Source organism: Dermacentor andersoni, chromosome 1, assembly GCF_023375885.2.
Source record: "Dermacentor andersoni chromosome 1, qqDerAnde1_hic_scaffold, whole genome shotgun sequence".
Classification (NCBI taxonomy): Eukaryota; Metazoa; Arthropoda; class Arachnida; order Ixodida; family Ixodidae; genus Dermacentor; species Dermacentor andersoni.
In genome coordinates this window covers 392,186,945-392,210,956 of record NC_092814.1, presented here as the reverse complement: position 1 = coordinate 392,210,956, position 24,012 = coordinate 392,186,945, and the positions used below count along the sequence as shown (strand labels likewise).

Below are 24,012 nucleotides of genomic sequence, written 5' to 3'. Positions count from 1 at the left end.
AGCACCTTACGAGAGGTAGTAACGTCGAACATTCCCGTCACCATAGACGACGAAGAAATAACGGCGTTAATCGACACTTGAGCGGACACCTCAGTTATGAGCATGGACCTTGCCTGCAAGCTGAAGAAAGTTTCTACCGAGCGGACTGGGTCGCAGATTCGCACTGCAGGAGGCCATCTGCTAACCCCGGTAGGAAGATGCACAGCGCGAGTGAGCCTTCGTGGGTTTATGTACCTTGGAGATTTCGTTATCCTCCCAAGCTGTTCGAGGGACCTAATTCTGGGAATGGACTTTCTGCAGGCTAATGGAACTGCGATTAACTTACAAAAGTCGCGGGTAATGTTTTCGACGGCGCAGGCCTTAGCAGGGAGCACCACTGACGACACGTATGTCAACGCCTTGAGGATTGTTGACGAGAACATCACGGTGCTGCCAAGGAGCAGCGTATTGACCCTCGTCACCTGCGACGCATTCAACGGCCATGAGGGTATTGCCGAGGCAAATATCCCGCTGCTGCTCGAAAGACACATCTGCATTGCCCGGGGCCTTGTTCGAGTACAGCATAAGTGCTCGCACGGTTTGTTGACAAACTTCAGCCATGAGTATCAGCACGTCCCTCAAGGTACAGCTGTGGCATTCCTGAACGACATTGCTGACTTCTCAGACAATCGGCGCATTACAAGTGACTTCACCGGATGTAACAACTCACGCCAGCCTGAATACCCTCGTCCACATTAATGCTGCCTTAGTAGATGTACAGAAGGATCAGCTGCTGGGCCTATTGACAATTCTCCGGCTGTTTTTCCACGGAATCCAAAGTCCAGCGCACTTCAGTTACGCAACACAGAGGAGTCGGCGCGGCCTGTTCGTCAGCATCCGTATCGTGTGTCACCTATGGAGCAGGAGGCGATTAAGCGTCAAGTTCAAGAAATGCTAAATGATGACGTCACCCAGCCGTCGACAAGTCCGTGGGCATCGCCTGTCGTACTAGTAAAAAAGAAAGACAACACACACCGCTTCTGCGTTGACTACAGACGGCTTAACCGAGTCACCGAACGCGACGTTTATCCCCTGCCACGGATCGATGACGCTTTGGACCGTCTGCATCATGCTCAGTTCTTTACTTCGTTAGACCTAAAGTCAGGCTACTGGCAAATCGAAGCGGACGAGCGTGACCGTGAAAAAACCGCCTTTGCGACTCCCGATGGGCTGTACGAATTTAAAGTGCTGCCTTTCGGTCTCTGTTCCGCTCCTGCTACGTTTCAACGAATGATGGACACTGTACTCGTTGGACCAAAGTGGCAGACGTGTCTAGTGTACCTAGACGACGTTGTTGTGTTTTCCAGCATGTTCAATGAACATCTCGCCCGGCTACGAAGTGTCCTTACCGCAATACGCAAGGCCAACCTCACCATCAAGCCTGAAAAATGTTACTTTGGCTTCCAGGAACTCAAGTTTCCAGGCCACGTGGTCAGCTCCCAAGGAGTACAACCAGACCCAGAAAAACTCGCTGCCATTGCAAAGTTTCCTCGTCCTAAAGACAAAAAGGCTATTCAGCGGTTCCTGGGCCTCTGCACTTACTACCGTCGTTTCGTTGAAGACTTCTCAAGGATTGCTGAACCGCTCACGAGACTGACGCGACAAGATGTGCCCTTTGCGTGGACGGAAGACCAAGACTAACATAAAAGAAGAAAAACTGGACGTACTCATCACTGGACACATCGTGCATCTGAGAGAGCGTTGGTGATATACATGGGGAACACATTTGTCCTGCTCACCCAGCGCTTGCAAAAAATGCCGACAACCATACGATTGCATTTCAATCACTGACCACAGTACATGAGCACCTTTCAACTACAAGACCGCGTCACAGCTATAGCACAGCTAACATCAGCCCATTTATGCCCACTGCAGGACGAAGGCCTCTCCCAGTGACCAATGATCCCAGTTCTTGCACCAGTTGACCCCATCTTATGCCAGCAAATTTGTCGATTTAATCACACCACCTAATTTTCTGTGCCCTCAACTGTGCTTCCCTTCCATTGGCACAGATTCTTTAACTCTTACCAGCAGCTATCCGTCCTACGAATTACATAGCCTGTCCAACTCCCATTTTTTCTTCTTAATGACAGTCATGTAGAAAGCATCATAGACTTCACGAATGATACATTAGACAAAATATACGACTGGAAAGTAAGCAATTCTTCACACATTAATTGTTTAAAAACGAAAGCATTATTTTTCAGGCCAAATCAACATCATACCATCTGTATCCCTCACTAAATCTTGAAGTTAATATTGAACTTTCTGCATATACAAAAACACTTGGTGTTTTGTTTCGTGAACACATGTCACAGGAACACCATACTGAATATATTAGTACCAAACTTCATAGAGTATTGGGCTTGTTGAGAAAGTGCCTGTTGCACATGCTATACAATGCTCTTTTCTCTCTTCCCACTTGTGCTACTGTTTTTTGGCGCACTAGGAGATTGTTGAGAACATTAGAAGTTGTACGAAAAAGCTCTTTACGAGTGGCAACTTTTAGGCTTCTAAGGGGAGACGCTCCTCGAAACAACTTTTTGTATTACTTGTACTAGAGGTTTCAAAATCCAGCCAATTATAGAGTGTTCCATTCAAATCTTAAATATGTCATCACTTTTTGTGTAGCTGTTATAGTTCTTGAGTTATGTGATGCACAATGGCAAAATATAGTCCTCTTTGTGGGCACTTCATGTACTTAATTTTCACAAAAAGCATTGTGCTGTAGCTTGTTTAGCTCTTCGTATATAACAAAGTACTGATATCTACTTAAACAGCCTGCATAATTACTGGAACTTTGCAAGAAGGTTAGAGCATTTCTACAAATTTTTCTTGATTCCCTGAAATATAACCTCGCAACTACTGCTGAGAGATACTGCAATTTCAAATAGGTATCAGCACTGTACATATCTTCAAGAGGATGCCAAATTTCATTAGCATAAGACAATTATAAATGTACAAGGTTATTTTCATGTGATTGTGAAAAAAATTTGTTGAAGTGTCCTAATTTTTTTTGCATAGTTGCACTAATTGTAGATGCTGTTTGAATAGATTGTGGCACTTGGCTGTCTACAAAGAGCTAAATAAACTACAGTGCAAAGCTCTTTGCCAAAATTTTTTACACAATAAACTGTCCACAAAATCACTATTTTGCCATTATGTAGGACATAACTCAAGAACTATAGCAGCTACACAGAAACTAATGATATCTTTGAAATCCGCTTGTATTGTTCTATAAGTGGGTGGATTTTGATCTCTAGTACAAATATTTAAAAAATGTTTCTTCAAGGAGCGTTCCCCCTCAAGAGCTTTCAGATCTAATGTTATTCAAAACCAGACATATACGAAGCTTAGCTAATTTAAAACCAAATCCAAGCTCTTGTTTAACAAGGCACACCAACCACTGGTACATTCCACGACCCCGAACGAATTATGGTTTCCAGCTATCCAAATATTCCATACTTAGCTTACTAAACAGGCTTAAGTTAGGTGCCTAAGCTTTACGTGCTCTACTTAAACATGGTACATTAGAAATACCGAGCTGAAATTACCGTTTAATAACATTCTTGTATATATTAGAGAAACCATGGCTGTTTGTAATGTACCTTTCCAAAATTTGCAGACGTTTATATTGTGGATGTTTATAGAACTTTGTAAATGTTAGACGTTTTTATTGAGTTTTTCATGAAATATGTAATGCGTAAACTCCTGCACTGTTGCTTGCTGCTGTCATTGTGCTTTTAAGAGGTGTTTAAGGCCAGTCAAGCTACCCAGCTTTTCCCCCACTGTGCTTACCACTTGCACACAATCTTTCATGTACTTTGATCTAGTAAAACAAACATCAAACCATAATAACGGCTAGCCACGTTTGCCAGATCTTCGCAATCCACACCAGTGTCTTCTGTTTCTTAATGTACACGCCTGACATTTTTCGTTCCATCGTTCTTTGCACAGTCCTGAATGCCTTCTCAAGCTTCTTTTTTGCTAACCTCGAAGCTTTTGCCCCATATGTTATCACCAGTAGAATGAAATAATTTGCGCACTTTTCTATGACAGTGGTATGATAACAGTCACGAATTGGTAATGCCTGCCATATGCAGTCTAAACCAATTTTATTTTTCTATAAATTTTGTTCTCGTGATCAGGGTCCCCTGCAAGTAATTGGCCTAGATAAACATACTCTTGCACAAATTCTAGAGGCTCACTGCCAATCATGAGTTCTCATTCTCTTGCCAGGCTACTGCACATTACCGTTTGTCTTCTGCAGGTTAATGTTCAACTCTATTCTTACACTTTGATGGCTAAGGTCCTCAATCATTTGTTGCAACTCATCTCCTGCATTGCTGAACAGGACAATGTCATTTGCAAAATACACATTGCTGAGATTTTAGCCATTGAATCTCATTCCGAAACCTAAGTGCTAAGCATTTCTTATACCCGTGTCAAGCGGGCAAGTTAAGTGCACTTACGGGGAGTGCACTTCGGGACCTTGAGTCACACTTTAGGCAACGCGCGTCTTAACGGGAAAACAGAGTGCACTCGCAGTAAAAAAAAAATGGCGACAGACTAAGAGCGCGTTCTTAAAGATGTAAATTAACAAGAGAAAGCTGCTAAAAAGCGATTGTTTTAAGTAGAATTATATATAAAAACAAACTTCATCTATTTGTCTCAACAAAAAACGAAGATGTTTTTATTATAAGTGTGTTGCAAGTCAATGCTGGCCAAGACGAATGCCTAGCCAATCCAAAAGAACACGGCGGCGTGCGGCAGTTGATCCTGCTCATGATCCTGCTAGAACAGAATATGAGCGAGTATATATGAGCAAAGACGGCGAGTTCGATATTTAGCTACACTGCAAGATGCCACGCACACGGCTCAAAGCACGACTAGCGTGGTCAGCACGCTTTCGCACCAAAATAAACACGAACTGAATGAACATGGCGGCGCCGCAGTGCCGCATCATTCTGGCGCCGTTAGTTGCGTACATGATAAATTCGTTTCTTTATTGTGCTGTTTCGCTTCTCGCTAAACACAAATTATATTGTTAAAGGCTGTTCAATAACTGAAATGAACTTTTGTGTCCTTTTTCTATGCATTACATTTTGCGTCGTTGAAAGCGTTCGTGGCGAGGCTAGGCACTCCTTCAAACCGTTGGCGGCGAGGCTACGCACTCGGCCAGCAAAGTGCGTTCCGTGAACGTACTCCGACTTGAGTGCGCTCATCTGAGAGTACACTCCACTGCGACGTTAAGATTTGGGAAAGTGCACTTAAAAACCGAGTACACTCGCCGTAAGTGCACTTAACTTGCCCGCTTGACAGGGGTATTACATCTGCTTTATATGTAGGTTACTTTGACACATGCTTACCCAAAACATTCAGCAATAGCACCAACTCTTCAAGTGGAAACATGCAGAGACCCAGTATTTGGCCTCTTTGCTCACTTTAATGTTTGTAAGCTTTCTTTATATACTTTAATTTCAGTTCTGTAAAATACTGCAAGAAATCAGTCAAAACTTAGCTCAGTGCAAATTTCATTACCTCAATCTGAACATGAACTGCACATTCTGGAGTAGCCCTCCTGAACCAGCCTTCCCCTCCACATGGATGTTCTTATTGAAGTATATAAATCACTAGAATAAAACGATCACTCGCCAAGATGTTGGCGAGTGTTCGTTTTATTCCACTACGTTCATTCCTCGCTAGACAGGTTTCCATCAAACTCTGGATTATATTAAATCACGGAACAATAATTAGGCAGTAGCTGTCGCATAACAAAATGCCGTGACAGATTCACACAAACTGCTAGTGCATACATACATCAAGAGAATCTGCTTAGAATAAAACATAAAAGGCCACAATAATTTTGAAATACAGTTCAAGATTCCTAGTAACTCTGTTAATTACAGGATTTTGTCAGGCAATCTTTAAGAGTGTGTCATCTATTCTCCCACCTGTGAGGATTGTTGATGAGCGCAGTGCCTGGAGTGGGAAGGCACTGCACCCACGTGCACTTTTTTGAATGTTTCTTGTAACAATTAACGTGAAGACTTGAAGTGAATCACCAGTATGTACAACATAGTGAACTAGCCATAACAGTGAATCACCCCTGCACACACTGAAATGGACGTGACAAAGGGTGGACGAGATGTTCGTCACTATCACACAGAATGTCAGACAACATTCCCAGCAGATACAAATGCTATGCCTTGTGTTTCTGGCACCAGTTGCCGAAAGAATGCCCACAACCTGGGAAGATCACATTGATGCTTGGTGCACATATGCACACTTTTCTATGTCTACTGGCTTTCCTCATATTCCTGACCCCTTGCTAGATGACCCTGTGTGACAGATTCAAGTGAAACTTTTTACATCAATGATGATGATGATATGTAGTGTTTATTGGCGCAAGGGCCAAGTGTGGCCAAAGAGCGCCAAGGCAGTGGTGATGAGTTTGCAATGTAGTTATGAGTTCGATGGGGTTAATGTAAAGTGGCTGTATAGGGGCCTTAAAAATAGTCGCTCTAGAGTGCGTAAAATCTATCTGTAATAAGAATATGTCGATGACAAATGATGTGTTCTATGTGCAATAAAATCCATCGTGAAAGAGTGATGCAAAATAGAAAATATATAAGCTGGTAAAATTACTTGGAGCACTGCTGCCTCGCCAGAGCCCTTGAAACGCAAGGGACGAGAGGCATGTGCTATACGGAAAAACTATCACAGCGCTATCCTCTATAGAGACGAGGCGCTACGAACGTATGGGCTAATTACATGTAATACAACATCTTTCAGGAAACCTAGGACTGCGTTAGTGTCAAAGAGCGGTTCTGCTCCGAGTAACATAACAGGATGAAGGGGGATATGCGGCCGGTATGCTAAGGGAAAATGTTTCTGTCATGTTCGGCTTCCCGACACTCCAGGAGGACGTGGAGGACGGTCAGCCTCTCCCCGCATCTACCACAGGTTGGAGACTCATTTCCAGTGAGTAAAAAGTTATGCGTGCCAAAAGTGTGTCCTATTCTTAGACGACAGAATAGGACATCTGTCCGGCGTGATTTTGTTACAGGAGGCCAGAAACCTAATTGTGGCTTTATTACATGCAGCTTATTATTTGTTTCCAGGTCCCACGAGCGTTGCCAGTAGTTCCGCAGTTTTCTGCGCAAGTAGGGCCTCAGATCTGTGACAGGGACTGCTGCGGTAGGATTTACAGAATACGATGCAATTTATGTGGCCATTTGGTCCGCTAGAACGTTACCCTGGATGCCCCTGTGGCCAGGCACCCAGCATATAATCACATGCTGATTAGATATATACGTTTTACATAGGACGGAATAGAGTTCATTGATTACTGGATTTTTGTGCTTAGAAAATGACATTAAGGCCTTCACGGCACTTAGGGAGTCCGTATATATGACTGATTTCTCGAGTTTTGATTTCTTTATATACTTTACAGCCGACAACAGTGCGTAGGCCTCAGCCGTAAAGATGCTTGTTTCCGGATGCAGTACGTCGGATTCCGAGAAGGATGGGCCGACGGCTGCATAGGACACCCCGTCGTGCGACTTCGATGCGTCTGTGTAGAACTCCGTGCAGGAGTGTTTGTGTTGGAGTTCCCGGAAATGCATTTGGATTTCAATGTCTGAAGCGTGCTTTGTAACTTGAACGAAAGATGTGTCGCATTGTATCAGCTGCCACTCCCAAGGAGGTAGCAACTTGGCTGGATGCATTAGGCGAAGCTCGAGGAGTGGAACTTGCATTTCTTCACTAAGCTCCCTCACACGCAGCGAGAAAGGCTGTCTTACGGAGGGACGATTGCGAAAGAGTGTAGCGTATGTCATCTCGTTAACGATATTATAACACGGATGTTGAGGATTAGAATGGACTTTCAAAAAATATGTTTGGCTGATGTATGTCCTCTGGATATGAAGTGACCACTCATTCGATTCTGCATATAAACTTTGTATGGGACTCGTTCTGAAAGCGCCCGTGGCTAAGCGGATTCCTAGATGGTGGACCGGATCTAGCATCTTTAGCGCGCTTGGGGCGGCAGAATGATAGATCACGGCACCATAATCTAATCGTGACCGAATCAGGCTCTTATAGAGATTCATTAGGCACGTCCTGTCACTACCCCACGTAGTCTGCGATAGAAGTTTCAATAGGTTCATTGTTTTCAGACATTTTTCTTTAAGATGTTTTATGTGTGGGATGAAAGTGAGTCTATTGTCAAGTATAACACCTAGAAATTTGTGTTCTTTGTTTACAGATATCTGTTGTCCACACAGTTCTAAGCAAGGATCCGGAACCAGGCCTCTCTTTCTTGTATACAGAACACAAGAACTCTTGTGAGGATTGATTTTAAATCCATTTTTCTCTGCCCACTGTGACACCTTGTTCAAACCATGCTGTACCTGTCTCTCGCAGACTGTGAGGTTGCAGGATTTAAAACCTATTTGTATATCGTCTACGTAGACGGAATAGAAAATAGCTGGTGGTAAAGATGCACGAAGCGTGTTCATCTTTACGACAAAGAGCATGCAGCTGAGTACGCCACCCTGGGGTACCCCAGTTTCCTGTATAAATGTACGCGACAGTGCAGGACCTGTTTTCACTCGAAATGTACGGTTCTCTAGGTAGCTCTCTATAGTATTTAGCATATTGCCGCGGATACCTAGCGCGGAAAGATCGCGCAGGATTCCGTACCGCCAGGTTGTGTCGTACGCTTTTTCCATATCCAGAAATACAGATAAGAAAGATTGCTTGTGCACGAAGGCATCGCGAATGCTTGCTTCGATGCGCACAAGATGGTCGGTTGTAGATCGCCCTTCCCGAAAACCACATTGAAATGGGTCAAGCATTTTACTGGACTCTAGGAGATGCACGAGACGGCGATTGATCATTTTTTCAAATACCTTACAAAGGCAACTTGTCAGGGCTATCGGGCGGTAACTTGCCAATGAGGAAGGATCTTTGCCTTGTTTCAAAACAGGGATCACAATGGCTTCTTTCCATGTAGTCGGGAAGTATCCCGCAGCCCAAATCGTGTTGAAAATTGTGACTAGTGTAACTTGGGTGTCTTTATGTAAGTTTTTGATCATTTCATACATGATTCTGTCAGATCCCGGTGCAGAGCTCTTGCATGCGCTCAAGGCAGCTCTCAACTCGGCAATGCTAAAAGGACAGTTGTATGGTTCATTCTGTTGACATTTTCTTATGAGTGGCTTACATTCTTCTATTTGTTTATATTTCAGAAAGGATTGCGAGTAATGGTTTGCACTTGACACGCTCTCAAAGTGCTCCCCAAGTGAGTCCGCCTGATCTTGTAGGGTATCGCCTTCTGTGTTTACCAAAGGGAGTGCATGTGCTTGTCGCCCTCTTATCCTATTGACCCTGTTCCAGGCTTTCACCTCATCTCTGAACGAGTTAATACTCAATAGAAACTTCTGCCAACTTTCTCGTCTGGCCTGTCGGCGGGTTCGCCTGCCTTCGGATTTTACTTTTTTAAAGTTGACTAGATTCTCTGCAGTGGGAGAAGCGCGTAGCAACCCCCACGCCCTGTTCTGTTTTTTACGAGCGATCCTACAATCGTAGTTCCACCATGGGACACGTCGTTTGCAGGCCAAGCCTTTTACTTCTGATATGCATTTAAATGCGACATCTATTATGAATGCTGTAAAAAACTCAACTGCAGCGTCAATTCCTAACGAAGACAGGTCAGCCCATGAGATACTAGTTAGAGATCGAAATTTCTCCCAATCAGCTGTCTCAATCTTCCACCTAGGAGCGTATGGTGGATATTCGTTTTCTTTATATGATCTTAGCAGTATAGGGAAGTGGTCGCTACCGTAAGGGTTGTCGGTAACTTCCCATTCAAGTTCAGGCAGTACAGACGGGGAGACTATACTAAGATCTATTGACGAAAAGGATCGGTTTGCAAGAGAGTAATATGTGGGTTCTTTCTTATTGAGAAGGCACGCTCCAGAAAAAAAAAGGAACTGTTCAACAAGGCGACCTCGCGCATCTATACGAGAGTCGCCCCACAGGGAGCTGTGCGCATTGAAATCGCCAAGAACAGCATAAGGTTCTGGCAATTGATCGATCAAGGAGTGAAATTCATGTTTGTTCAGTTGGTAATGCGGGGGTATGTGAAGGGAGCAAATAGTGATGAGTTTGTTTAGTAGGACAACTCGAACCGCCACTGCTTCAAGGGGCGTTTGTAGCTGTAAAGGTTGACACGCAATACTTCTATGAGTAAGAATCGCAACACCACCCGATGATGCGACGGCATCATCGCGACCTTTGCGAAACGTAACATACATACAGAGAAAGTTTGTGTGTTTAGATTTTAAGTGTGTTTCCTGTAAACACAGCATTTTTGGATTATGTTTGTGGATGAGTTCTTGCAAATCATCAAGGTTTCTAAGGAGACCTCTGATGTTCCATTGAATGATTGTGTATCCATGTTTAAGGTAAATTGGTGCTGTGTTTACGGAAATGGAGTGGATGCCTTATATTACAGAGCCCTTTCGAGGCCCTGTAATAGGTGTTTTGTTCTTTCTGAAGCGTTCGAGCGATTCTCGACGCTCCTTAGGCGTTTGGTGCGCCTTGGGGACAGGTGTAGTGTCCATTGCCTCGTGTGAGGCGCCGGACAAGCGCTCTTGCGAGCGAGAGGTTTTCAGAGGGAGTCCCGCCTTGGAGGGCAAGACCCCTGCGCCCACCAGCCCGGAGGTCGATGGGGCTCCCCGAGGGATTTGGCTGCGCTGGCCATTGCCAGTGCTGGAAGGGGCCTCGGAGGTTGGGGCAGCCTCGGCTGCACCCACCTTCGGGGTGGATGGTCCCTTCTCCTCGGTTGACGGAGCAGCGCTAGCTGCAACCGCCGCGGGGGCAGATGGCGTAACTGCCGACTCACTGCCTGTGGGTCGGACAGCCGCCGGAGGCCGTTGTGACGCTGCCCCCTTACGCGCCACATCGGCAAAGCTGCTCTTAGACAGGTAGGACACCCGCCTACATGCCTCCTTGAAAGATATATTTTCTTTGACTTTGATTGTCACAATCTCTTTTTCTCTTTTCCAGGACGGGCAGGCGCGCGAGTATGCGGCGTGCTCGCCATCACAGTTGACACAATGTGGAGTCTTCTGGCATGTTTCGGAGGAATGTTCAGTGTCACTACACTTGGCACATGTCAGCCGGCCTCGACAGTTCTGTGAACTGTGGCCGAACCTTTGGCACTTAAAGCATCTGAGAGGATTGGGCACGTATGGCCTAACACGAAGTTTGATATAACCGGCCTCGATGGACTCGGGGAGGACACTTGAACCGAAAGTGAGTATCAGGTGTTTCGTATTGATCTCTTTACCGTCTCGCCTGATCTTAATTCGCTTAACATTTATGACATTCTGTTCACTGAAGCCCTCCAAGAGTTCAGCTTCAGTGAGCTCTAGCATGTCATCGTCAGAGACAATGCCGCGGGTGGTGTTCATGGTACGGTGCGGAGTTACTGTTATTTGGGTCTCGCCAAATGAGACAAGTTTCGGCAGTTTCTCGTACTGCTTCTTATCGTGAAGCTCCAAGAGAAGATCACCACTTGTCATTCTCAACGCCTTATATCCTGTTCCAAAAACTTCAGTTAAAGACTTCGAAACAAGGAACGGTGAAATGTTACGCACTAGTTTGTCTGGGTTTTCCGAGTGGATCACATGATATCTAGGAAAGTTCTGGACTTGTCGTCCGAAAAACTGAAAGAGATCTTCGGTGTGCCCTCGTTTGTGAGGGCGATCAGGGAGTTTAGGAAAAGCGTTTTCCATGAGTACAGTAGGGTTTTCGGCCGCGATGCCGACCACCCACCATGGAGCCCAACAGGGGGACGTGACAGGAGTTCCTGCTAGAGAAACCCTGCCAACGCCAGCCGTACATCACTGCTATAACCAAATACAGCATAACCAAGGCTGGCTAGCTACACAAGGTTAACCCTTGCCGCCGGGAGACTAGGAAGTTAGCAGAAGTGAAGAGAAGAGAGGAAAGATGAAAAAGGCGAGAGAGAAAGACGAAGATTGGAGAGGAGGACAGGAAAAGGCGACTGCCGATTTCCCCCGGGTGGGTCAGTCCGGGGTGCCGTCTATGTGAAGCCGAGGCCGAAGGGGTGTGTTGCCTCCGCCGGGGGGCCTTAAAGGTCCAAACACCCAGCATCGGCTCAACCCCCAGGATCCCCTTTTCCCCAGACACGGCTAAGCCGCGCACGGCTACACGCGGGAGGGTCCAACCCTCGTGTGTTTTTTTTTTTTTTTTTTTTTTATCAATCTTGCCGGAAAACTAGCCCAGCATGGTGTGCATGTGACCTGGTGACATGATGTATTATCATTTGGATTTGAATTGTACAAAGTTTGTGCAAGACAATAATAATGGAGACAGAAACTGCGTGGACTGGCGCTGAAGTTCTAAGTATTTTATATGAGGAAAAAAAAAAGATTTTTACACATACAAACACGTTATGAGAAACGGAAAGAATTGTAAGTAACCATACTGTAATATTCAAACTAAAAGCACTTGCACAGCTAACCTTAGATTTTTTTTGCATGCTTTAGGTAAGTCTGTTCTAATTGTGGTGTGAAAGCACACCTGTTATCTGCAATGTGTCCGCCGGATTTGTTCTTTACTTTTAGGTAATGCTCGCGGGCCCTCACACTTTAGCATCAGTCCGTCTAGCCTACGTACACTTGACCACAACTTCATCAAATCTTGTACACCATGTGCATTACACAATCAGTGTAACAATCAGCGTGCTTCTCTGCAAAGTTTCTTTTATTTGGTCAGCAAAGGGCACAGTTATGCTAACTTGCATGGGACAGAAAACAACTTTGACAGCATATCTGTTAGCCATCTTAAAATTGTGTGGAATTCTGTGTATGTAGAATATGACCTGGGGTCTTCATTTATCCTTTTCCATTTTTGGCCTGCATCTTTTTTTAAGTCCTGTAAGAGCGACTCGCATACAGCAGTGATAAGAAATGAAGGAAATCTAGCAGTGCCTAGGTAGAATGCCTATTCTACCTGATTATTCAGACTTTCTGAGGTGGAATGGCAGCAGCTTTTTACTAGAGAAGCTTTTACACATGACACTGCAATACCCCTTTTAACAAGTTTAGTATGTGCACTGCTGTAAGGCAGAAGGGTCTTCTTTATACATCCACCAAAATGGTCTTTGTTGAGCATTAGCATCGTTTCTGTGTTCGTTTCTTGTCTCTGCTTTTATTGCACTGGAACAAACTGTGCGCAGTTGAAGATGTACCAACTGCGCGAGTGCATTCTTCTAGACAGTTCAGAACATATTCGGAAACATTTCTTTCATGTTCAAAACAACATCAGAGCCTTTAGAGACAGCTGTCATCATACTCTAATAAGGTGAAACCCATTGGATAGCTTTAAAAATACCTGTGCGGAATAACATCTGCAAAACCATAATATGAGAGAGGGGGAAAAGCACCCATGCTCACAATTGCATCCCTGGCTTTTGAACGCTTGTCAATGTGCTGTAGATGACGGTTTCTTTAGTTGAACGATTCTGTTTTAGCATGCCAATTTTCACACGTTTCACGTTGACTACGCGCTAAGCTTCCTAAGACTCCACCTCAACGCTCAAATATTAGCGAAGGCCGAGAGATGAAAATCCAAGTCACATAAGCAAAACTGCTATGCATGTTTCCTCATAGGCAGAGCCGAGCGCAGTCTACTACTGCCGTGCTTTCTCCCAAGGATGATGAATCGCCTTGTTTAGCTATTGAGTATCCGAGACAAACTTGCACTTCAACTGAACATCTTCTAAGGAACTATGCGCCTTGCAAAGCGCAGAGTCGTCGCGTAGGCTCGGCCCGTCCGTCAGCGCAAACGGCTCGCTGAGACCCCTCCCTGGCCTGCCGGAGGTCCGACGCAACGTGTGCGACGCTCCCGTCCACCTGCGGTCGCAGTGCTGAGAAGCTACGCGAACAACCGCGTTCCCGTTGCATGGAGCAGCCTATGTACACATAACAACAGTAAACAGGCTCAATCAACACAGCAAGTTGGGCGAGTTGGTACGTTAACATTTTTTAAGTATATATGTGCAGTGCGGCACGGACGTGTTCATTACTTGCCCCTCGTCTGTGTCGTGCTGCGCATTTGTACACGTAAAAATAATCAAGCGCCTACAAAAAATAAAAATAAACTCTGGACAACTAGTAGGAAGTTAACACCGATTTCTAATATAACACGCATCGCTGCAAGGTGCTGGTCAACATGCCTTTCGGGCGAATGCATACGCGAGATGGCTCCGAAACTAACATCACAGTTGCTACTGTAAGTAGAACCTGGCAGGTCGTTTAAACGCGGGCGGAATTCTTGTCGCATAACGGGAGCACGACGAGCAAGCCCGATGGAGAGCGTGGCTGTCATTCGGGCCTGCTGCGACGCGCGGAACAAAGGCGACGTCCTTGAAGACGCTTCGACCCGGCCGCACCCGACAGAACAAAAGGCTCACCGTAGTCCGCGACGTCCCGGGGTGTTGGCGTCTCCCCAACCTTGGACATCTCCAAGAGCGCGGCTTGAGGGTATCCAGCGCTCATGCCGCGTGCGTGAATAGCGGCTTCTTTCGCCAAGCAACGGTATGACACACCACCGGGCACTACAACCGCCGCTCACAGTGCAGGCAGGCTGTGGAAGCCACAACCGCACAGGCGCCGAAGTCACAGCTGTAGCGCTGTAGTAGGCTGAGCCAGTGTTGCCAGGTCGGAGAACGCGGCGTAGCCCAAAGCCAGAGAAACTTTAGCCCAAATGTAGCCAAACACAAAAAAGAGCAAAACAAACTTGTAGCCAAATATAGCCATTGTTATTTTCAGTTTTATCAATATATACATTCTCACATTCAACTACGGTAATCCCTTTTTGTACAACCCGTCGTAAAAAAATGTCCGTGATGCCGTGACGGTCGACCCATATGGTCGACCCTTGACATCTGCAACAGCTAAACATCTTGAAGGGGCAGCGCAATATGACGAAGACAGAACGCAGGAACACACAGGACAGTGCTGATCTCCCAACTAACTTCATTCGAAGGCATACACAAACTTATGTACACAACCCATAGCCACGTGCTCTCCCATCGATGGCGTCATTATCAGTGCGCAGGCAAAAAACGCAAAACCCTGTAATCTAATGCTACACTATGAGGCGGCTTAAAAATTCAAATCCACTGTCATACAAATTCAGCGATGACATGCTTACACAACGCCACCCTTTTTTCCTGATATAGTAGGCCTCAATAATCTCCCTCGTGGTCTGATTTCTATGCACGGAAAGTATTGTGGCGTTTTTATAGAGTGGAGTGCACCCACGCTCAGAGCAATGCCGCATGAAATGTGAGTTGGCATTACCCGTTAGCGAGCGCATATATGCTCAGACAATCTAACGTTCAGGCAACAACCTGTTTGGCCGATATAGACGTGACCGCAGGAAAATGGAAGCTCGTAAACAACTCCCATTCTACAGTGCACAAACGGGGAAGTAGGCTTAACAGTGCAGCCTTTCCCAGCATGAGTGGAGGCAGCCTGGGTCTAGAAATCCGCTCATAGAAATCTGACCACGAGGGATATTATATTATATTAGATGCAACGGATGACTTTTTAGTAATTCCAGGCATCTGCAATGTAACAACAGGTTTAGGCAACAGGTTTAGGCAGGGCGTGAAACCGGCATGGCGGCAACAGTGCACTTCACGATGTTTCTACTGCTTCTGCAGGTGGCTGGCGCTTCTTCTACGCGACAATGTGCCAGGAAAACACCGGCGTTTCTTCCAACGTTGGAGGGAGCCATTTCGCAAGGACTACGAGCGCCGACAAGCCTTGAATCCGACATGGCACTTGATGACGACAGCGGGATGACATCGGCTGATGATCCGGATTTCGGCGCATGTGCGATTCTCGCCAACAACCAATTGAGTGATTACCGGCTGGACGGTATCAGTCTGCTTCATAAAGCAGCTCTCTTCAGTGCACCGACGGGGCGTGAAACCGGCATGGAGGCAACAGTGCACTTCACGATGTTTCTACTGCTTCTGCAGGTTGGTAATAAAGAATCCTCTTATTTTTTTCCGTTGTTTATCTTGCCGGTTTCACCCCAGAAATTGTTTCAATGTGTTCTGTCGCACTCATGTACGCAACACCGTTCAAGGAAACAGTTTCGCCTGTTTCGCCGCTTCTCGTTTTATTTGCTGCTTTTAATATTATGTGGCGACGTTGAACTGAATCCCGGACCTTCAACTGAGGGGACCTTGCAGCAGCTCTTGGCAGGCCAGAATTTGATTAAGGAGAAATTACACAGTATTGAATCTGTACAGGCTGCAAACCGGCTCGCTTTAGACGAACTAGGTGGTCGTATCAAATCTCTTGAAGCAATGTTAACCAAAGTTGATGAAATAAAATCGTCCGTGACGGAATGCGCCCAACAATGCGAGACTCAGGGTCGAGCTTTGAGGTCTTTAACGTCAAAGGTTGACGATCTTGAGAACCGTAGTAGAAGGGGCAATCTAATTTTTCATGGCATACCCGACCAACAGGCTAATGAGACAAATGTCGACTCTGAGAGACAGGTCTTGGATATATGTTCTTCGAAGTTGGGAATTTCCACTGTTGAAATAGAAAGGGCTCACCGGTTAGGACGCTTTCACGCTGGGAAGAGTAGACCTATTATTGCGAAATTTGCCTCGTTTAAAGAAAAACAGCGCGTGCTAAGTAGCGCAAAAAAAGTTAAAGGGTACTGCAACTGCTATTTCTGAAGACTTTTCGTAAGCAATGCGAAAGAAAAGATTTTATGGGACTATGCAAAGGTACATAAACGGGACGGCGATAAGGCTACCCTTAGGTATGATTACCTACTTTTGAACGGGCAGAAGTTTGTTTGCGATGATGTAACAATGCAGGTAACCTCACGCAAGTCACGATGCCAGTCTAGCGCTATTAACCTTACTTTTCTTTTACTCAATTGTAGGAGTATAAAAAATAAAAAAGATGAATTCTGTGCACTCATAGACGCAGTAAAGCCTTCAGTCATTCTTGGCACAGAATCCTGGTTAGAACCAAACATTAGTGATCAGGAGGTATTTCCAACAGGATACACCTGCTACAGAAAAGACAGAAATTGTCATGGAGGAGGTGTATTTATACTAATAGATAACAGCATAAGGTCTTCTCAGACTCAAGTGGATGTTGGCATATGTGAAGCCATATTGTGCAAACTAGAACTTCCGAATCGTATGATCATTACAGTATGTAGCTTTTATCGTCCTCCAAATGTATCACCAGACGTTCTCACGTGTTTTCAAGGCATAATTGACGCAGTGCATACGGATACCATAGTACTTGGGGGCGACTTCAATTTACCGGATATTAAATGGGATACATCGTATAGTATCACAGCTACTGGAATAAGCAATACAGAAATGATGGATATGGTGAATCTGTATGCACTGCACCAGCTGGTCCTCTCGCCAACGCGGGGAAACAATATTCTGGACTTTCTGCTTACGAATCGACCTGATCTTGTGGATTCAACACTCGTGATTCCTGGTATAAGTGACCACCAGGCTGTCGTGTCGACGATGTCACTAGCCTATGTTAAAACCACAACCCATGTTAACAGAAGAGTGTACAACTATAAAAAAGCAGATCTAGATTGCGTTAATCAAGCGTTGGACGCCTATTTTATTGTGTTTGAAACAGAAGCCGACTGTAGGAATGTGGAACAGTTGTGGCGGTTATTGAAGCAAAAGATACTGGAACTACGTGAGCGGTTTGTCCCATCTTGGGTACTGACGACGCGAAGAAGCAAAAACAAACCTTGGTTTACGAAAAGATTGCGCCAACTCGCGCAAAAAAGGCAGAGAATTTATCGCGCCTTTTGCAGAACACCATTAAGAGAAACAGCGGAAAAACTGAAAGAAATAACTCGAGAGGTTAGAGAAGCAACACGCACTGCTAAAGACAGTTATTCAAAAACTATTCAATCACGATTAAAAGATAAACCAAAAGAATTTTGGAGACACGTGAAAAGGAACGGAAAGGATGTAGTAAATATTCCCCCTCTCGTGTCCGGTGATGTCACAGTTCATGACGGCACTGACAAAGCAGAATGCTTCAACGCCTACTTCTGTTCCGTTTTCACTCCTGCAACAATGCCTTCTGCGGACGAGCTAACGCTGCCTGAAACAAGTGACATGAATGATGTTGTAATCAATATGCATGGCATCGAATCGTTGCTTCGAGGGCTCGACACTTCTAAAACCTGTGGTGCTGATGAGTTACCAAACTTCCTGTTCAAGTCATGCGCTGAACCGCTTTCTAAGTACTTGAAATTAATTTTTGACAAGTCGCTGCTCGAAGCCTCCCTGCCTGATGACTGGAAAACAGGTATTGTGGTCCCTGTTCATAAGTCTGGCCCTAGAAGCGACGTTTCAAACTATCGTCCAATATCATTGACATCCATCGCATGTAAAATACTAGAGCATATTCTATTCACGAGCATTGTAGCTCATTTCAATACTAATTCTGTGATTACGTCCTCCCAACACGGATTTCGTAAGGGGTTTTCTTGTATTACACAGTTGTTAGAATTCACAAATGATATTGCTTCTGCTTTGGATAAACGGCTTTCAGTTGACTGTATCTTCCTCGATTTCAGAAAGGCTTTCGACACGGTACCCCATTCATTGCTCATAGAAAAAATGCATAAATATAAAATTCACCCGCAGGTTGTCGCATGGGTTAAAGAATATCTTACCCTGCGCCGGCAGGTCGTGGTTGTAAACGGGGTTCAGTCGCGCCCGCAAGCAGTTACATCCGGTGTACCCCACGGCTCCATCCTGGGGCCTTTACTTTTTTTATTGTATATCAATGATATTGGCGAAGGTCTTGCATCGCAGCTAAGGCTGTTTGCAGATGACTGCATGTTATATAGGGTGACTAACAACATGGATGATGCCAGTCTGATTCAGGAAGACCTCAATATAATTAGTGAATGGTGCACTAAGTGGCGCATGCAGATGAACCTAACCAAAACAGTCAACATGACATTCACTCGAAAGAACTTTATAAATTTCTCTTACACCTTGAATAACAAGTTAATAGCTAAAGTAACACAGTTTAAATACCTAGGTGTTTGGTACACCCCAGAATTATCATGGCAGAAACAGGTTAACTATGTAACCGCTAAGGCAGGGAAAATGTTAGGTTTTCTTCGTAGGAACTCCAGGGCATTCAGCACGTGTACACGAGAGCTGCTATACAAGACGTACGTAAGGTCCGTCCTTGAGTACGCCTGTGTAGTTTGGGACCCTCCGACGGCACGTGACATTAATAAACTTGAGAGGGTACAGAATCTAGGTGTGCGGTACGTGTCAGGTCGATATAAAGTTAATTTCAGCGTTACGAGTGCTAAGGAAGAGTTTAATTGGGATACCTTGGAGGTACGACGCAGAGGGCTGCGACTGAAGCTTTTCCACTCCATATTCTACGGTACAATTGGTATAGAAAGGGACAAATATATATAATGCCCCCTCATTACCGATCACAACACGTGGATCATGCGCTAAAGGTACGAGAAGTTCCATGCAAGACAGAACTGTATAAGAAAACATTTTTTCCAAGAACTATACAAGAATTGAATAGGTTACCTGCCAGTGTCGTCAACGTCGTGTCAAATGATGTATTTTTTGCCCTGTTGAAGTGACTCAGATAGCCCATTTCTTTAACCTTTAGATTGAATTGCCCATGTATAACTTACCGTGTTTTGGAAATTCTGTAAGTTCTGTTGAACTTCTGTTTTTTTTTTTCTCACGTCGGGTAAAAAAAAAAAGATCTTTTGTGAAAGTTTATAACTGTTCTGTAAAACCTCCCCCCCCCCCCCCCCCCACTGAAATGCCTTCTGGCGCCTGTGGGTACTGAATAAATAAATAAATAAATAAATAAAAACCCATGGGGCTATTCTCGGAATACAGGCGGGAGAAAATCCTGACGGCAGAACACTCTGATGGCGCGATATAGTCCTTGAAAAGTTGAAACATGGGTGGGTGACAGGGAGCGATGACAGCATGGTGCATGTGTCGGGTCAACACGCGAAGGTACATTCGAAGAGGCTCGCAGAGCAAGTGTACCCCAATAGGACAAGCACGAGTTTCCGCTATTGTCCCATTGGTTGACGTGCATCGTGGGAGGCCCAAACATGTGCGCAATGCTTGAGCTTGAATGCTCTCCAGCGCGTGTACACAGCTAAGTTCCATGCTTGAGAGCGCCGGCATGCTGCACCGTATGTACCCTACGAATAGTGCTTGGTACAATTGGAGTAATGACGACTCCGAGGGGCCCCATCTTGCTCCTGCAACGACGCGAAGGACGTGAACAAAACTCTTCAGCTTTGACTTCAGTGCGGCGACGTGTCTTGACCAAGATAATCCTCGGTCTATGACTAAGCCAAGGAATCTGTGGTGTGTAACCGTAAGTATCGCTACTCCGTTAACGGCTATCGGATACCTGATCATTTGTTTTCGCGTGAATGTAATCACGGAACATTTTTCTGTTGAGAGCTGGAGGCCTTGACGCCGCAGATACTTAGTTGTGATTGTCACTGCACGTTGAAGCCTACCACGCATTTGGGGACGGGTGGCTCCAGATGCCCATATGCATATGTCGTCTGCATATGTGCTAATCTTCACCGTGCTAGGAAGTTCAGATGCAAGGCCAATCAATGCAACATTGAAAAGAGTTGGACTGAGAACTCCCCCTTGTGGAGCACCTCGATGTATATGGTGCTGTCTGATGTCGCCATCACTTGTCGACATATACACCGTGCGGCCACTGAGATAGCTAACAATCCATGCCGGCCACCGACGTCTAAATCTTCCAGTGCATCAAGGATTGCATAATGGAGTACATTGTCGTATGCACCCTTAATATCCAGAAAAACAGCTCCGACTAACCGACGGCGACTTCTTTCCTGTTCAACAGTGGATACCAAGTCGATAACGCCGTCAATGGAAGAACGGTCTCTTCTAAGTCCGTGCATAAAATCAGGAAAGCAATTAGTTTTCTCTAGAAACCATTCCAGCCTTGACAAGACCATTCTTTCCATTACTTTGCCGACGCAACTGGCTAAGGCGATCCGTCGGTAGGAGGAAAGCTCGTTAGGGCACTTCCCCGGTTTAAGCAGCGCTACACCGCGACTGGATTTCCAACTGTCTGGAATATTTCCTGTCTCCCACGTCGTATTATAAAAAGAAAGAAGACGTCGTGATTCTGTGCCAAGATGGCAGAGTGCAGCGTACGTGATTCCGTCTGGTCCTTGTGCCGATGAGCGTCGAGAAACCGAAATCGCAGCGTCAAACTCTTGCATCGTAAACGGTACTTCGAGTCGTTCATCAGGTGATGGGGGCGCGATTGTGACAAGGGATGAAGTCACTGCATTAGATGCGTCCACAATGAGTTTACAGTAGTTCTCTGCTACCCCAAATTCGGTCCGGCGTTGATGTAGAACCACCGCACGGAATGGGTGTCTTTGTTGGAGAGTTGCCTGAAGACTTCGTACGACCCGCCAGATCTTAGATAGAGGCAGTCTTGGATCAAGGGATCCACAGAATGTCCTCCAACGCTGTCTGCCAAGCTTCTCCAGATGTCGAAGAACATGTCGTGGAGCTCGGCGACTGCTCGAAAGATCTGACGGTGACTTTGTTCTTCCGTATCGCCTTTCCGCGCGGCGACGGATTGCACGAAGGGCCTCATATTGTATGCCGACCGATAATCTGTGCCTCGGTATGCTGACTTCTCTGGTTTTGTCCCGCAGGGTAGAGGCAATGATGTCCTCTATTTCGGATGGAGATGTCATACTCTGACAGGCGGTGTCGACAGGGGTGTTAAATAAAATCCAGTCTGTTTGACGAATGCAACGTGAGGCTGAACGGCGAAACCAGCTAAAGTGAACGTAAGTGGGGAGGTGGTCACTACCATGAGTCTCTAGATCCGTCGACCAGCATGCTGAAGACAGAAGGCTTCTTGATACAAACGTTAGGCCAAGACAACTGCTGTAAGACGTGCCACAAATAAATGTAGGAGACCCGTCATTGAGCACATTTTGTCCCTGACTACACATGAAGTCGGCGAAATATTTGCCACGAGATTTCATCGAAGTGCTACCCCACAGGAGATGGTGCACGTTAATGTCACCAATCACAATATGAGGACCTTGCGATGCTTGCAGCAGAGACATCAGGTGCAAGCAATTGATCCTCGCTCTTGGGTGGATGTATTCTCCAATCACTGTAACCGTGCGACATCTGTGTTTTATGGTAAGGCATACGTAATCGTTAGCAGTATGCGATGGGACGTCATGCCTGAAGCACACCAGATCGTGACGTATACAAACTAACACTTTGCTTGAGGCTTGGTCGTTACGAGACCACATCTGGACATATCTAGAAATACGGAAAGAAGAATCCATATTAAGTTCACAGATAACAATAACTGGAAATTGGTACTTAAATACCCATTGTCGGAAATCCGACAAACGACCACGTAGACCTCGAGCATTCCATTGCATAAGAAACGATTGACGCATCCGTTCTTCAAACGTCATCGCCATGCTTGCTTAGTGAAGAGCCACAAGCAGTGGTTCCAACACTTCAAGTAGCTGCACGGCAGCCTTGGCAGCCGGAGTATTTACGCCGGAAAGAATCCTGCGCATGGAGCCCATCAAATTTTTCAACATTCTCGTGACGTCAATGTCATCCATCTTTTTATTTTCTTCAGTGCGTGTAGGAGCGATGCATAAGGGCGTTCCCGCAGGCCTTGATGGTAACGAGGGCCACTGAGTCTCCGATGTGTTTGGGGCCGACGATGAGTCGCCTTTTACTTTCGTAGCATACAAAAAACTTAAGGCAGGTGCTTCTTCATTCCTGAGACGAGGAGGGGGTGGAAGCTGCACTTGAGCTGTCGTTCCTTCTACGCGTTCCTTCTACGACCGTTGATGTCGGTGTCGTGAACGGTGTCTGCGGTGGCGGATAGCCCTTGCCGCTTCCCTGTGCGTGGAATGATCTCTACCCATCTACTTCAGAATACCCATTTCCTTCCTGATCTTTGGGCACTCTTTTGACGTTGGGTCGTGGGCACCAGAAAAATTCGGACACTTCGCAGCAACGTTGCAATTGCTGTCTCCGTGAGGTCCACCACATCGTTTGCATGTTACTGCACCCTTGCAAACTGCACTGACATGGCCAAGTTTCATACACTTGTGACATTGTAAAAGCCTCAGCACGTAAGGACGTACCGGATGCCTCACATATCCAACCTTGACGTGTGTTGGCACAGTTTCCGACTGGAATACTAATTTCACACATCGGGATCGTCCAAAACGGTGAAAGCTGAGCACAGGAGCCGACGACGATACTAGTTTTGCCAGGTCAGCGACTGTAATATCAATGTTCACGTCGTAGATGACGCCTGTCGTAGCTTCCTTGCCGTATGTGGGGAATGCGCGAACAGGGATGCTTCCAAACTGAGTGACGTTTTTCAGTGTCTCCAGTATTGTCGGTGTATTGACTTTGTGGGGAGCACACGCGCCCATCTTCCCCCGCGCCGTCGCGTCGAGAGCCGGCATAGACGGGGGAGAGGCGCACTATGCCCTCTCCCGATTCTCCCTCGCTCTCGCGACGCGCACGCGCCCTTCCTCCCCGACTCGCGGGCAGGCAGCTGAGGGCGAGGAGGACATTCCCCTCGCCCAGCTAAAAAGGTACAAAACAGCGCGACCGGGGGAGACCCTCGCTCTCTGAGGCCGGACCCATAACCTGCCGGACTGGAGTACCTGCTGCTACCCGTGAGTGACCACGTTGCCTGACTATCCCGGGCAACGAGGCCAGCCTATTTATTACTATTACGGAGAGGACGTCCCACTGCGAGTGTTCGC

At 46.0% G+C, this 24,012-nt stretch overlaps 1 protein-coding gene across 3 annotated transcripts in view; it reads right to left on the bottom strand.

The window, feature by feature from the left end:
* Ctl2 (Choline transporter-like 2) overlaps positions 1–14,772 on the bottom strand; it is a 448,555-nt gene extending 433,783 nt beyond the window's left edge. For 2 of the 3 annotated variants that reach the window (XM_050168529.3, XM_050168530.3), the window contains exon 1: positions 14,552–14,771. In XM_050168529.3, the coding sequence (XP_050024486.1) occupies positions 14,552–14,636 (85 nt within the window). In that variant the 5' untranslated portion in view covers positions 14,637–14,771. Of the gene's footprint in view, positions 1–14,551 lie in introns of all 3 variants that reach the window. The other variant, XM_050168532.3, reaches the window with a different exon arrangement.
* Positions 14,773–24,012: the final 9,240 nt, after the last annotated feature.